We start from the raw sequence: 16,344 nt of genomic DNA on the forward strand, positions 1-16,344 counted from the left end.
GCGCCACCATGCCCAGCAAATTTTTTGTATTTTTAGCAGAGATGGGGTTTCACCATGTTGACCAGGATGGTCTCGATCTCTTGACCTCGTGACTTACCCGCCTCAGCCTCCCAAAGTGCTGGGATTACAGGCGTGAGCCACCGCGCCAGGCCTGCGCTCAGCTTTAAAAGGTATTTCTTTTTTTATTTTTTAAGACAGGGTTTCACCATGTTGGTCAGGCTGGTCTTGAACTTCCGACCTCAGGTGATCCGCCCGCCTTGGCCTCCAAAGTGCTTGGATTACAGGCGTGAGCCACCACGCCCGGCCTAAAGTGAAAAGATTTTTAAGAATACAGCGTTATGTAACTATTTGAGTACAAGCATGTGGACACTCCCACCACATCCTGACCTTGCCAAGATCCAATTTCCCATACACAAACACGGTCCTATACAGGGCAGGCAGAAATGCAGACTTCATGCACATGACCCTGATTCTCTAGGGACAGGACTGAGTAGGTTACAAGTACCTGCTAACAAGTATTCTCTCTAGAAGAGTTCAACTTGCCAGACAGGATTACTGCTGCCACTCCCTCAAACATCCCTTTAAAAGGCTGTCTTTCAGCAAAGGAGGATGGGCCATATCAGGGAGAACCTTACAGGTGGGCTGATGGACAGTCTTCAGAGCCTGGGCTTTGCCAGTTTATCCTGTCCTGTGTTGGGAACACCCTCTACTTCACCTATAGGAAGCTAGCAAGAGACACAGGCCATGTGGTCTGACCTGGGTCCATCTTCCCCGAGACCCCCAACCTCTGGAGGGGCCTTTGTCTCTCAGATTCACACAAGTTAATAGTTCACAAACACCTCTCCCCACCTCAGCACATGTGAAGGCCATGGCACACTCTCACTAGTAGCCACAATTCACTATTATAGTAGCAAGGAGCAGGGCGTGGTGGCTCATGCCTGTAATCCCAGCACTTTGGGGGGCTGAGAGGGGCACATTACTTGAGCTCAGGAGTTGGAGACCAGCCTGGCCAACATAGTGAAACCCTCTCTCTACTAAAAATACAAAAATTAGCTGGGGATGGTGGTGCGCACCTGTAATTGCAGCTACTCGGGTGGCTGAGGCAGGAGAATCACTTACACCCAAGAAGCGGAGGTTGCAGTGAGCCGAGATCGCACCATTGCACTTCAGTCTGGGCGACAGAGCAAGACGACATTAAAAAAAAAAAAAAAAAAATAGTAGCAAGGGAGCTGAGGAATGTAGTTTGAAAAAGTCCCTTGGTTGAAATCACTGTTCTAAAGGGCCAAGGAGATTTTATTTCTACATCATTAGTTTTTTTCTGAGTACAACACAAAGAAACTGCTAGGAAAAGCAAAACAAGAGTTTTAACACTCTTGTCAACCAACTAACATCGAATGAGAACAGAAGACACGGGAGGGGAGCAGCTGACAGAAGACTGCCCTCTCACCTCACCAGCTCCAGAGGGAGAGCCTCTATAAGGGATTTCAAAAACAACTTTTCCATTCAGAAAAATCTCATGTCCATATCCCAGAGAGCCAAATGCCTCGTGACACAAGACTTGCTGAATGTCTGTCTTGTGCCCTGGCTCCAGAGCATCCGTTCTCCAACTCAGGACCCAGCATCCTAACATTCTCCCTCTCCTCCTCTCCTCTGGCCTCACACAAGAGATCAATGGCTAATCAGTCATGAGACTTCACCTCTCCCACTGACACGTGAAACTTCAATAACCAGCCGAGGCAGCCTCGAAGTGAGGCTGCTCTTGGTGAAATCGGAATACAGGCATGCCTGCATGGACAACTCCCTGCTGCCACAGGCAGGCAGGTCTCTTCTGAATTTATAAGAGCAATTCCTGAGCCCAGGGCCTGCAGTGTTGGGGCTCTGACAATTATAGGTGTGCCAATCCTAGTTCCCAGATCCTAAATTTGGTGCTTTTAAAAAATTCCCATGCAACGGGGATTAAACCAGCTTTCAATTGGCCCTGGAATATGGAAGGAAGGTTGGTATTTAAACTGAGAATTTTCTCTAAGCCCAGTGAAGCTGTTGATAACTCTGGCATGTCTTTCCCTAAATCAGGTCTCAGAAAACCTGCCGATCTCTAGAGAAAACCTCAAAGCTGCATTCAATGAGATAACTACAGAAACCAAGATGGGTGCCAGAACTGCTCCCAGCCGATGCACGTAACAGGGAGCCTGACTCATTTTACTGTGTGGCCCTCTAGTGTTAGCAAAAAGGTGAGAGATACCCTCTTTAGCCTTTGGAGAGAAAAGAGGGATCTGTTATTACTCTGCAGAATTAACTCTGTCACAGGAGTCAGATGTGAACTTAGGACACAGGGCCCTTCTTTCCCTCCTTCCTTTTTTTTTTTGAGACGGAGTTTTGCTCGTTACCCAGGCTGGAGTGCAATGGTGCGATCTCGGCTCACCGCAACCTCCGCCTCCCGGGTTCAGGCAATTCTCCCGCCCCAGCCTCCTGAGTCGCTGGGATTACAGGCATGCGCCACCATGCCCAGCAAATTTTTTGTATTTTTAGTAGAGACGGGGTTTCACCATGTTGACCAGGATGGTCTCGATCTCTTGACCTCGTGATCCACCCGCCTCGGCCTCCCAGTGCTGGGATTACAGGCTTGAGCCACTGCGCCCGGCCCTCTTTCCTTTCTTTTTGAGACACAATCTCACTCTGTCACCCAGGCTGGAGTGCAGTGGGTGCAATCTCCGCTCACTGCAACCTCTGCCTCCCAGGTTCAAGTGATTCTTCTGCCTCAGCTTTCCAAGACGCTGGGACTACAGGTGTACACCACCATGCCCAGCTAATTTTTTTGTTTTTAGTACAGACAGGGTTTCACCATGTTGGCCAGGCTGGTCTCGAACTCCTGACCTCATCCTCCCAAAGTGCTGGGATAACAGGCGTGAATCATAAGTTCCTGACTCTTCTTTCCCGTTCTAATGTTTTGTGAAGCCATTTACCATGCTTTGATTGCAAGGAGGGAACTTAGGTGGTAGACTGGGTGAAAAAAGCCATGGGGGTACCTAGGTTTGCCCCTCAACCCCATCCCTCGACTCAGCATACTTCAGCTGAAAGGTCACAACCTGATCTTGGCCAGATCTGGATTCCCAGATCACTGCTCCTCTCAATAAGGCAAAGGAAGAAGAAACATTCACAAGGCCTCCGTAGATACTTTCTAAGCCTTGGCATCATGTGAATATTATGTCTTGTGTGGGCTACACTGGGAATTGGGGCAGGGCAGGTCACTGCTTCTCATGCCTCTGTTTTGCTTGTGCTATTGCCTCTGCTTGGAAAGCTAGCCCCCTAGGGAAGCTTTAAGGCTCATTCAAATGTCATTTCCTCGATGAAGCTTTCTCCTATAGCTGCACTTGCCCAGGCCACATCAGGTGTGTCTCCTCCTCTGAAGTTTCAAGCACCCTGATATGGAGCTCATCACTTTATCTACTTGCCTTTCTATCTCCTCCACCAGACATGAGTGCTGTAAGGGCTGAGATAATGTCTTATCTTTTTCTCCCGATGCCTAGTGTAGTATTCCTATAAATGCTTATGGAGTCATGGGAGGTGAAAAGGAAGGGCAATGGGATTCTGCCAGAATCAAGTAGCTCTTGGAGGTGAAAATCTGTGGGGGCTTAAATTTAGGCACAAAACCCAAGAGCACACAGCTGTCAGTAAAGTGATAAAACTTCAGTTCCAATGAATGAACTTCCAAAGGCCGACCCGCCCTCCCATAGGTCAGGATGTATTCCTTGGGCATAACAGGCTCAGACACACGTCCTGCTCAGCCTCTGCACTTCCTGCCTCTGTGACAAGCTTGCTGCCTCCATTCTGGGTGACCAACTGAGAGCCAGTTTCAAACCACAGCTGCAAGTCAGGGTCAGATTCTTGGCCCTACTATCCTATTTATAACTCACTGTATGCTCAACTCAAGGGTTTTTCAACACCTGGACAGCAACTAAAGGGTCTTGACAACAGCACCATCTAGTGATTGGTGCAGCAAAACGTCTGTGTTTTTTTAAAATCACATCTTTATTTTACCCCCACAACCAAGGCACACATTCTTGGCCTCCCACTGTCCTGCTGCTCAAGTAACAGTTGTGGGGAATTCTATGTCAACTCTTCCTCTCATGCATTCTTTAACTCCCTTTACTCCTCCCCATTTATTCCACCTCTTCCCTAGTTTAAGAATCATTTATCTGACTCTTTCTCTTCCAAAAAAATGTGCTGAAGTTTGGAAGTAAATAAGTCCTTCCTTGAGGGGCAGGGATTCTTACACCCACTCACCTTTTCGTTCCCTAATGAGAACAATCCGTCGTTCTTTCACTTCTGAGCTCAGATTATCTACCATCTTATTAATGCAATTGTCCAGAACCAAAGAGTATGTTTTAGACTCAATGTTCTTCCGACAAATGGGGCATTCTATCTTCCGCTTCATCCATTCACTGATACAGTAGGAACAGAAACTGTGGGCACAGTTCAAGGTGACAGCCTACAATAGGAATGTGAACACACATATCAGAACCTTCATGGCTACTTTCTCAGGATGCTTGTGATCTCAAAGTTAGGACAGGAGCGAATGTCAAGGCCAAATGGAAAGTTAACCACAATCCCATGTCGAAGGCTTACAAATAGCATTAGAATCATTCTTAGGGTTGGGTCAGACACGATGGATCATGCCTGTAATCCTAGCACTTTGGAAGGCTGAGGTGGGTGGATCACCTGAGGTCAGGAGTTCGAGACCTGCCGGGGCAACATGGCAACACCTTGTCTCTACTAAAAATACGAAAATTAGCCGGTCATGGTGGTATACACCAGTAATCCCAGCTACTCAGATGGCTGAGGCACAAGATTCGCTTGAACCCAGGAGGTGGAGGTCACAGTGAGCCAAAATTATATCACTGCACTCTGGCCTGGGTGACAGAGGGAGACTCTTTCTCCAATCAATCAATCAATCAATCTATCTATCTATCTTAGGGTTGGGAAATTTTAAGCTTTATTTTAGACAATTACTTTCTTTTGTCAAAGTTAAGGTCACAGACTCAGGCTCCAGGCAGGCTGATTTATCTGTTTCAGTCGACCAACTCAGACCACGCTGCCAATGTGGGGACCACCTTGCAAACAAAATGTTACTGGACATGAGTAGGACTAGTAATTATTCCCTAATGAGAACAATTTGTGAATGCTTACACCTCTAATCCCAGCACTTGGGGGGCTGAAGCTGGTGGATTGCTTGAGCCCAGAAATTCGAGACCAGCCTGAGAGACATGGTGAAACCTCAGCTCTACAAGAAAAAAAAAAAACAAAAACAGCCAGGCATGGTGGCACAGTCTGTAGTCCCAGCTAGTCAGGAGGCTGGAGTGGCAAGATCACTTGAGCCTGTGACGTGGGGGCTGCAGTGAGCCATGATGGCGTCACTGCACTCTAGCCTGGGCGACACAGTGAGACCCTGTCTGGAAATAAAACAAAAACAAACAAATAAAGACAAACAATAAAAATTACAAGTATTTTCCACCAATCTGATGCTTTTATAAAACAATTTTTTTAAAAGAAAAACAAATTTATGTGCTTGCTAATTAACAAATGAAAGAGAATGCATACTAAATATTAGTATACAGAATTATATAAGATATCATCTCTAAAGAAACTAAAAAAGTAAAATAATATAGAAGGCAACCAAAAATGCTAAGCAAAAAAGAAACTAAAAAATGTAATGAATTTATTGACAGTGCCTGAACATCTAAGTAAATGGGCCAATAAAGAGAGAAAGCAAAAGGAAACCTGTATTTGAGGGACTCCTCTGAGTAGTCCCTCTGGTCAATTTCTGCCAGAGCCCTTTTCACTCCTAAAAATAAAACCTTTCTCTTTTTTACTCTTGTTTATGTACATCTCCTAAAACACAACTTTTTCTGAGGCTCAAAAGTCCTCATTCCTGCTTTTAGGATAACAGTGCAAAGTAACATGGATACTATGTATTTTTCAAACGTCAAGCTGAGCACAGAATCTAGGGAACACTGTGTTTATTATATGAGACAAGCTCTCATAAACAGTCCTGAAAACCCATCTGATAAAAATGAAACACCTGGCCAGGCTCACTGTAATCCCAGTACTTTGGGAGGCCCAGGCAGTCGGATCACCTGAGGTCAGGAGTTCAAGACCAGCCTGGCCAACATGGTGAAATCCCATCTCTACTAAAAATACAAAAAAATTAGCTAGGTGTGGTGGTGGGTGCCTGTACTCCCAGCTACTTGGGAGGTTGAGGCAGGATTGCTTGAACCTAGGAGGTGGAGGTTGCAGTGAGCAGAGATTGCGCCACTGCACTCCAGCCTAGGCGACACAGTGAGACTCTGTCTCAAAAATAAACAAATAAATAAGTAAAATAAAACATCTTTCTGAGACTGATTTTAAGAGGTGATCAGTAGAGTAGACAAGACAGTATTCTGTGAATAAAACACAGGTCAAATTGATTAAGTCTTATATGTCTCTGCAGATGCTCCCAGTTGGCTAACTCATCATTTATTTCAACCCCCTTTCCTTGTTTTCCTCTACTGGAGTCCATAAACCCTGTCAAACCAACCCTGAGTTTCTCCAAAGTAGGGAATCATTATGGGGGAAATTATGACCTAAAGTATAATCCAGAGCAAAAGAAACAGGTCTGCCCAGGAGAGATTTTTTTAAGAGGCTAACGGACCCAACCTCCCTAAAGATAGATCACCTGAGAAAAGAAAGCTGTGTGTATACATTTCCCTTTTTTTTTTTTTTTTTTTTTTTTGTTTTCCTTTTTTTTTTTTTTTCTCCCCTTTTTTTTTTTTTTTTATTTTTTTTTTTTTTGTATACATTTCCCTTTTTTTTTTTTTTTTTTTTTTTTGAGACAGAGTCTTGCTCTGTAACCCATGCTGGAGTGCGGCAGTGGTATGATCTCGGCTCATTGCAACCTCCGCCTCCTGGGTTCAAGCAATTCTCCTGCTTCAGCCTCCCGAGTAGCTGGGATTACAGGTGCACACCACCATGCCAGGCTAATTTTTATATTTTTAGTAGAGGCAGGGTTTTGCCATGTTTACCAGCCTGGTCCCAAACTCTTGACCTCAGGTGATCCACACACCTCAGCCTCCCAAAGTGCTCAGATTATAGGCATGAGCCATTGCACTCGACCTGCATTTTTCTTTTTATTTTTGTTTTCATTTTTCTCTGCCTTGCCCTGTCATCCAGGCTGGAGTACAGTGGTGTGATCTTGGCTCACTGTAGCCTCTGCATCCCGAATTGAAGTGATTCTTCTGCCTCAGCCTCCTGAGTAGCTGGGACTACAGGCACACACTACCACGGCCAGCTAATTTTTGTATTTTTAGTAGAGACAGGGTTTCACCATGTTGGCCAGGCTGGTCTCAAACTCTTGACCTCAAGTGATCCGCATGCCTTGGCCTCCCAAAGTGCTGAGATTACAGGTGTGAGCCACTGCACCCAGCCTTCTTTTTAAAGGAGTCTGAAAAGCACTGTCATTTAGCAACTTGACTTTAACACTTGTGGTCTAAGATGAACTGGTCACAAATGGCAGAATTTGTTAAATAAATAAATAAGCCAGTGCAAAAATTATGATAGGCTAACGAATGGTAGGAAGATGTTTCATTTCCATAAGGAGCCTCAGAGTCCCTGAAATATATTCAGCTTGGGCCTTGAATTCCCAAAGTGACCACATTTTAATGACGTTTACCCATTTAAAAGGCTGCACTATAAGCATATTCTCAGCATTGTGACCATTCAAAGTAAAGAATAGCTTTATTGAGCAGCTTTATTCTGATACTTCCAAAATCTAATTTGGCCCTTTTTCCCCCTCAACAACAAAGAGATGAAGGCTTCATTTGCAGCTAAAAATGTTAATCGTACCAAATAAACATTTAAGAATAGACGAAATACCAAAAAAGGACACTGAAAGGAAAGATTATAAAAACCAATAAGTAGTGGGCATCTCTAGAGGTCACTTTGAAATCAAATAGTTATAAGTTCCTGGAAGAAAAGCTCTTCAGAATGTTTCCCTATAGCAGAAGCAGCCTGTATAGTCCAGACTCCACTCAGGGTTGGAAGAATAAGAAGGGGTTGGCCAGGTGTGGTGGCTCATGCCTGTAATCCCAGCACTTTGGGAGGCCGAGGTGGGTAGATCACCTGAGCTCAGGTGTTCGAGACCAGCCTGGTCAACATGGTGAAACCCCATCTCTACTAAAAATACAAAAAATTAGCTGGGCATGGTGGCACGTGCCTGTAATCCCAGCTACTCAGGAGGCTGAGGCAGGAGAATTGCCTGAACCCAGGAGGCGGAGGTTGCGGTGAGCCGAGATCGCGCCATTGCACTCCAGTCTGGGTAACAACAGCGAAACTCCATCCCCAAAAAAAAAAAGGAAAAAAGAAGGGGTGAGCAACCGTTCATAATTACCTCAACGAAGTATTCTGAACAAATAATACATTGGAGCTCATTCTCTAGCACATCATTCATGTGGCTGAGAACTTCTTCCTTCTGTGCTTGCATCTTCTCCTTCTCTTCCTGTAAGAAACATACCACCACCTGTCATTCAGCAAACCAACAAAAATGCAAAATGGGACAGGGAGCAGGGTTAATTTTCTAAAATAGGATTCAGTCTTAATTAATGATTCATTCTCGTGCAGCAACATGAGAATAAAACACTTTCCCTAAGGGTTGCTGTTTCTCAGTACTTGTTTTCTAAAACAGAGCACTAACCTCCTTTATTTTCCCTCCCTACTTGCTATGGTCTGAATGTTTTGTGTTTCCCCCCAAATTCCCATGCTGAAACTTAATTTCAAATGTAATGGTATTAAGAGGTGGGCCTTTGGGAGCTGACTAGGCCATGAGGGCTCCATGCTTATAAATGGGGGTAGTGGCCTTTATAAAACGGGCCCAAGGAGAGCTTGTTTGCCCCTTCCACCATGTAGGGACACAGCAAGACTCCAGTCAGAAGACAGCCCTCACTGACACCAAATATGCCAGCACCCTGATCTTGGATTTCCCAACCTCCAGTACGGTGAGAAATAAATTTCTGTTGTTTTTAAGCTATGCAGTTCAAGGTTTTTTTTTCCACAGTAAACTGAATGGACTAAAACACCACTTTTTCAGTATTTGCATTGTAGTTTCTGTCTCCTTCTCCAAAAGTAATCAAATGAGAAAAAATGTAGGTGGCATACTAACCACACCAACCACTCAAGACCAGATGGAATATTAAGTAGTCTATAGAAAGCTGTAGTTCAGATGTTACATAAAATCATCCTAAACAATTAAAAACTCACTGGACAAGAAAAGAGACATGAATAGTCCAGAGAGGCAGGAAACGTGAATTAGTTATAAAGTTGCTGTGTTCTTTCCAGCTGTCTCTTCTATAAAGTAAGGTATACCTCTGGAGGCAGAAAACTGGAGACAGGGCCTCTTGAACTACCTTCAGGCTCCATGCTCCATGATACCTGCCACTTCCCACTCCTGCAGAGGCCTGTAGTACCATCTCCCTGTTTTCTCCAAGAGGTCAGACTACATGTGACACACTTTTTAAGTAGGATCCTAGATATGCTCTCTTGAAGCAGACATTTATTTTAGTACTTCATCCCCAAAAGAGAAAGCATTAAGAGTCCCGGAGGGGGAGTGGAAAGACCATTTGGGCATTTATGAGTGGCTGGCTAATTTTTCATCTTCTTATTTTCTTTTCCACTCAAAGCAAAGACTGGCAGACTGCTTAGGGTAGTGAAAAAGGTCTGGAGTCATTTCTAACTATAGTCAAATTCCCTGAGAACTTATGAATCACTGGGTTTAAAAAGATGTGGTAGTTTCTTGGAGGTTGGAGAAGAAGGTATTAGGTGATTTAAAGAGGAAATCAAACCAACTAAAACAAGTCCCTCCTTCAGCTCTAGGTCTGTACATGGAGCGGGTAGGATGAGAGATTAGTCAGACTCAGGTGTTAACTTCAAGTCAGAGGTTGCAAATTGGTGGCCTGTGGACTGGATCCACCCTGCAGACTTGTTTAGTTTGGCCTTCATATTAAACACACACACACACACACACACACACACACACACACACAGCTGAAGTTGTACCAATATTTAAAAATTAAGATCTTTCACTTAAACATTTGGATTTTCGTCTGCTGTGGAAAAATCAGAAGATCTGACAACACTGGGCCTGCACTTCTGGATGGCAACAATCGGCTGAGAGAGAAGAGTGGCCTCCTGGGACGGGAGCGGGTGCAAGTACCCCTATCCAGTAAGCCATAGGCTGCTCAGCTCCCCACTGTGTTCTTACATTCAGGCCACTTCACTCACTTTTATTACCAGTCTGGCCCTGGTAAGCACTTAAGTTTATAACCCCTAATTCAAGAGTTCTACTTATTTGACATGGGAAGGAACTGCATTAAGTAATTCACTTCAGTTTATGTAATTCAAATTATTTCTTGACTACAATATCCCTCAGTTTGTATCAGCGACACACCTTGAAGGAGTATTCACCATGGACAAAGGACTAGAATGCAGGATGCAAGTGCCTTATTCCCAGCATTTTGCTTCTGAACAAGGGGAAGAAATAGATGTTGTCTTACAGGCAGAACCTTCTGTAGGCCTTAATAATTTTATAGATTATTTTCCCAGAGGCAAGGGGCAGTCATAATCTCTCTCTTCATTTACCATAGCAACCCTTGCACTGTTGAAAATGCTGAGTTGCATGCACTAACCAAATTCTAAACCTCCCATCTTCTTTCCAGTACCTTGGTCTGCTCCAATTCTTTGTTCTTGGCTTGAATGATTGCTTCAAAATCCTTCTTGCTGCGATTTAGCTCTTCCATTAGAGCCCGATGCTGCAAAAACATAGCAGATACATACTCAGGATGAACTACACGGCATCATTCTTTTAAGCCACAAACATGCCTGTTCTCTCCCTCTAGTTAGTGACTTTGGTTCAGGGATGGATAAATTGGCAATTTCAAAATAATGCCTTTATTCCATCAGGCTATCTTACCTACCTGCTGCTTTTTTCAGGGGAAACGGCAGTTACAGAAGGCGGCCACCAAATGTACTAGGGCCTCTGAAATTAACCCAACACTGGTGGCCATCCAAGTCAACTGAAGAACTTTCACTGCGTCCCTGAGTCTGCTTCTGTAGGTTTGGCTTGGGGCCCAGAAATGCGCTTTTTTTTTTTAAAGCCACCCAAATGATTCTGGGAACCACTATTTAAGAACTAGTAAGTAATTACAAGCTATTCAGAACTAGAAGTGGCTTTTATGAAATAATCAGGGGGAAATGGGAATCAGAGAAATTAGACAGTCATTTTCATTGAAATAAAAAAGATCTTCAACCTATTTATTCTACAAATCATACACTACATATGCTCATAAGACAATGCTGCCTGAACCCTGCCAGTGTCTTCTGGAGAAGGCACACCTCGGAGCTAACCGCTCATTCACTGTGACTAAATGCCTATGCTGAATGTTAAGAGGTTCCGCATCTATGAAATATAATTTATGAGTACCCTCATGCTTAAGTATAGCTCTTATTTTAGAATCTTGCCTCAAATTCTTTTTAAAAGAAGGTAGAATAAATATTTTTGAAAAGAAATATTTTGAAATTCAATAACCAAATTTTAAAATGTGTAATCTTCTGTGGGAAAAAAAAAAAGCAGTTATATTAGAAAGCCTGGGTCTTCAGCTTGACTCTCTAATTAGATATGTATATTTTAACTTTCTCATCTATAAAATGGGAAAATATGGCTGGTTGTGATGGCTCACACCTGTAATCCTAGCACTTTAAGAGGCCAAGGCAGGTGGATCACTTGAGCTCAGGAGTTTGAGACCAGCCTGGGCAAGATGGTGAAACTCCAGCTCTACAAAAAATACAAAAAATTTGCTGGGCATGGCGGTGCGCACCTGTGGTTCCAGCTACCCGGGAGACTGAAGTGGGAGGATCACCGGAGCGTGGGAGGTGGAGACTGCATTGAGCTGAGATTGCACAACTGCACTACAGCCTGGGTGACAGAACGAGACACTGTCTCAAAATAAAAATAAAAATAAACTGGGAAAATAGGTGTCCCCTCCTACCTCAGCATTGATAAGAAAGTAACAGGTTGGGTGCAGTGGCAGGTGGATCACCTGAGGTCGCGAGTTCAAGACCAGCCTGACCAACATGGAGAAAACCCATCTCTATTAAAAATACAAAATTAGCCAGGCGTGGTAGCGCAAGCCTGTAATCCCAGCTACTTGGTAGGCGAGGCTGAGGCAGGAGAATCGTTTGAACCCAGGAGGCGGAGGTTGCAGTGAGCTGAGATTGTGACATTGAACTCCAGCCTGGGCAAGAGGAGCACAACTCCACCTTGCAATATAAATAAACAAATAAAACAAAGCAAAATAACAGGTATGAAAAGCATTCAGAGAAGTTTTTTGAGCTGTATATAAATGCAAGTTTTTACAATGGTCTGGTAAAGAACAGCTTTCAAAGAGACCAGCATGGTAGAACAAAAAACCACCATTCCTTCACCTGAGAGTGGCATGATGGTATAGAACCATGACCTAAGAGTATCACATCTTAAGCGTGGACAAGTATCCCATGCTAAATGATAGTGTGTTTTCCTGTCTCAGGAGAGGGTGCAGGGCAATCAGTGATGCCTCAGGGATTTCCAACTAGCAGAGCCATATCCTTTTTCAGTCTCAAAACAATGTCTGAATATTAACTTAATAATGCTCCAAAGGGGAAGCACACCTATTCTCCCACCCTAGAAAATAAGCTCAAAAAATAAAATTCTAAAAAGATTGAATTAATTTTCATCTAATTCTTTCCAAAGCTGTTTGTGCAACCCTCAAGGAGATCAAGGCAAGCACCTTGTCATAATACTATATGACTGTTAGCACTGTAAGATTGGGAGGTAGGTTTACAGTAAAAGAATGTAAGGATAAATTCCTCTGAACAAATTCAAATGAAATTTGCTCACTTTCCCCAATGAGATGAACCATCCTGACTAAATGTGCACTAAATTACCAATCATAATACATTAAAGGTAGAAGACAAAGCAGGTTTTAAAGATGTAAAAGCACAGAAAAAAACAACCAAATGAGAGTAGTCAGGTTAAATTAAATAAATTACAGGCAATATTTTAGGAGAATTTTAGTACTGTTGAGCTTTACCTTTTCAATAAATTGATATGTTTTGTTGACTGTTAAACTACACATTCTCAACCTGGCCTAAAATGCTTAACCGGTATGTTCTCGAATTGCTTCTGGTTGACCACAGCTTAGGGACAGTGCGGTAACAGAGGCCTTCACGGGCCCTGGTGGCCAAGTCATAGCTCACATTTTCCCTCTGCTGCCCTCGCCTTTCTGGAAGTGGAGCCACTTCCTCAGAGAGCCTCCTAACTGCTAAAGCTCCATCCCATCTTCACCAGAGCAACTTCTGTTCAGATGAAGATGTTAAGTTTTCATGCTTGTCTGGCATGTCTGTAAGGCTCCAAATCTCTGACCTGATGGTGTGAGCAGCTGCCACCTGCTCTGTTTGCAGACTGGAGATGCCATGGAGGTATGGGCTCAGCAGCAGAGGCAGCCAGTGGTCATGTGATGCCTGGCTGCTCCCCACTCCACAGCCCACCATAATCTTAGTACTATAGCAAAGTTACCTCCTGCAGAGCCTGGGCCAGCTGTTCCTTCAGGTCCTCTTCTCCTTGCACTATCTCCAAATCCTGCAAAGCCAAAACAAAATGGAAAGTTTCTCTGCAGGGAAAACAAAAAAGAAACACAATCCAGCAACAAGCAGAGCAGACCAGTTAGTGTGAGCATCTGGAAGCAACGGGGGTGAGGGGGCAGGTAGAAAATCTACTGTTTCACTTCAAGCTGTTGGTAGCAAAGAATTTGAGCAGAGTTATCTGCTCAAATACTGCACACCTCAGGACTGTGAGCTTTAAGTCACCACTTCGGCTGTTCTGGAACTACTATGGCCTAATAGTCCAAGCCTCCTTCACAGACTAATGTCATGATTCCCAAAATGATGTAAACTGAACACTTCTGAGTCCCCAAATACCTAAACTCAGATGTAATCCTCAATGCTGGCACTAACAACATCTAGCATGCTTCTTTTCCCTCTATTCTGGCCACGCTGTCTCATCCCGAGTCCTTACCACTTCAGTTTATACACTGCTCCTCCTCTCTCCTTGCCTGAACTGATGCTATATTTCCTCGTCAGCACCCTCCAGTTGGGAAGCTTTCCAGGTTATCATTAACCTATATGTCTAGCACCTTCCAAAAGAACTTTTGGGCTCTTCTGTCCTTAAGAACTACCTACCCATTTAACATGCCAACTTGAAATTGTTCTCTAGTTTACTATATTGACTGAAAACTCTCTGATTTCATTATGTGAGTGATACATCTTGCCTCTTCAACAAGATAAATTCCTTAATGGCAAAAACCATTTGTTAAGCATCTTTTTTTTTTTTTTTTTTTAAAAGAGTTTCCACTCTTGTTACCCAGACTGGAGTGCAATGGTGCAATCTCGGCTCACCGCAACCCTTGCCTACTGGGTTCAAGCAATTCTCCTGCCTCAACCTCCCGAGTAGCTGGGACTACAGGTATGCGCCACCATGCCCAGCTAATTTTTTTTTTGTATTTTTAGTAGAGATCCATCTTTATAACCACCAGAACTCCCTAGTACCAGGCAATTTGAGTACTTAAAAAAAAAAAGTGTGGAGGATCCAAGATGGCCGATTAAGAGGAGCTCAGGATTGCAGCTGCCAGCCGAAGCGCGGAGGGTGAGTGGACACTGCATTTACAGATGGATTTTTATTGTTCACAGACCAGGAGATTCCCAGGCGGAGGAGCCCCATGGGTCGCAAACCCAGCTGTTTGGGCTGGCGCCCTGGTGAGGCGGGTCTCTGCACAAAATACACGGTTCCAGGTGCCATTTTAGCTGGTGATTGGAGCTCCTGGTAGACAGAGTCACCCATTCAACTGATTAAAAAAGGGGACTAAAACAGGGAGCCAGGCCAGGAGATTTCCGGAAAAAAAAGAGCCACAAATCTCAGCACGGCTGTTTCAGCCAGCAGTGGGTCACTGCACGGCAATCACACAGATCCTGGTGCCTTTTCAACAGGCAACTGGAACACCTTGGAGACAGAGTCACCCATTCAACTGATAAAAAAAAAAAAAAAAAAAAAAAAAAAAAAAAAAAAAAGAGGGTCTGAGGCAGGGAGCCAGGTGATTAGGCTCTGCTGGTCCAACCCCCACAAAAAAACAGCAATCTGAAATGCTCTGGATTGAGAGTTTCACAGCAAGCACAGCTGAACCCAGGACAGTCCAGCTCTGTGGGGGAGGGGCATCCACCATTACAGAAAGAGTCCACCATTACAGAGGTGGGCCGCCATTGCCGAGACAGTTCTAACTATGCCTGTATAAACAGGACTGCAGGGAAGTTCACAAGGCAACTGGGTGGAGCCCACAGCAGCTCAGCAAAGCCTCTGTAGGCAGACAGTGACTAGGCTGCCTCGCTGGGCAGGGCAGCCCTGAAAAAAGGCAGTAGCATAACAGAAATTTATAAATAAAGCCCTAAGTCCTCACGACAGAGCACCTGGGGGAAAAAAAAGGGGGTTTATGAGTTCTGCCACAGCAGACTTAAACGTACCTGCCCAGCAGCTCTGAATGAACAACGGAGCTCACAGCTCAGCACTTGAGCTCCTAAAAGGACAAACTGTCTCTTCAAGCAGCTCCATGACACCCGTATATCCAAAGAGTCACCTCATAAAGGAGAGCTCAGACTGACATCGGGCGGGTACCCTTCTAGGACAAAGATAGCAGAAGAAGAAACTGGCAGCAACCCTTACTGTTCTGCAGCTGCTGCAGGCGATCCCCAGACAAGCAGGGCCTGGAGTGGACCTCAGCAGTCCTACAGCAGAGGGGCCTGAATGTTAGAAGAAAAACTAAGAAACAGAAAGAAATAACTTCATCATCAACAAACTGGACATCCACTCAGAGACCCAATCTGAAAGCCAACAACTACAAAGACGACGGGTGGATAAATCCATAAAGATGGGAAGAAACCAGCGCAAAAAGGATGAAAACACCCGAAACCAGAACACCTCTCCTCCTACAAGGGATCACAACTCATCACCAGAAAGGGAATCAGGCTGGATGGAGAATGAGTATGATGAATTGACAGAAACAGGCTTCAGAAAGTGGGTAATAAGAAGCTTTGCTGAGCTAAAAGAACATGTTCTAACCCAATGCAAAGAAACTAAGAACCTTGAAAAAAGATTTGACGAAATGCTAACGAGAATAAACAACTTAAGAGAGGAATATAAGTGAATTGATGGAGCTGAAAAACACAACACAAGAACTT

At 44.2% G+C, this 16,344-nt stretch overlaps 1 protein-coding gene across 4 annotated transcripts in view; it reads right to left on the bottom strand.

Annotated features, from left to right (window-relative positions):
• The window catches only part of RNF8 (ring finger protein 8), a 44,563-nt gene that overhangs the window by 6,447 nt on the left and 21,772 nt on the right, over window positions 1-16,344 (bottom strand). For 3 of the 4 annotated variants that reach the window (XM_017522564.1, XM_037736238.1, XM_037736237.1), the window contains exons 4-7: window positions 13,637-13,699; window positions 10,746-10,835; window positions 8,423-8,530; window positions 4,285-4,489 (exon numbers count right to left, since the gene is read on the bottom strand). In XM_017522564.1, coding sequence (XP_017378053.1) covers window positions 4,285-4,489; window positions 8,423-8,530; window positions 10,746-10,835; window positions 13,637-13,699 — 466 coding nt within the window. The remainder of the gene's footprint in view (window positions 1-4,284; window positions 4,490-8,422; window positions 8,531-10,745; window positions 10,836-13,636; window positions 13,700-16,344) is intronic. The other variant, XM_017522565.1, reaches the window with a different exon arrangement.

Source organism: Cebus imitator, unplaced genomic scaffold (genome assembly GCF_001604975.1).
Source record: "Cebus imitator isolate Cc_AM_T3 unplaced genomic scaffold, Cebus_imitator-1.0 Scaffold24, whole genome shotgun sequence".
NCBI classification, from domain to species: Eukaryota; Metazoa; Chordata; class Mammalia; order Primates; family Cebidae; genus Cebus; species Cebus imitator.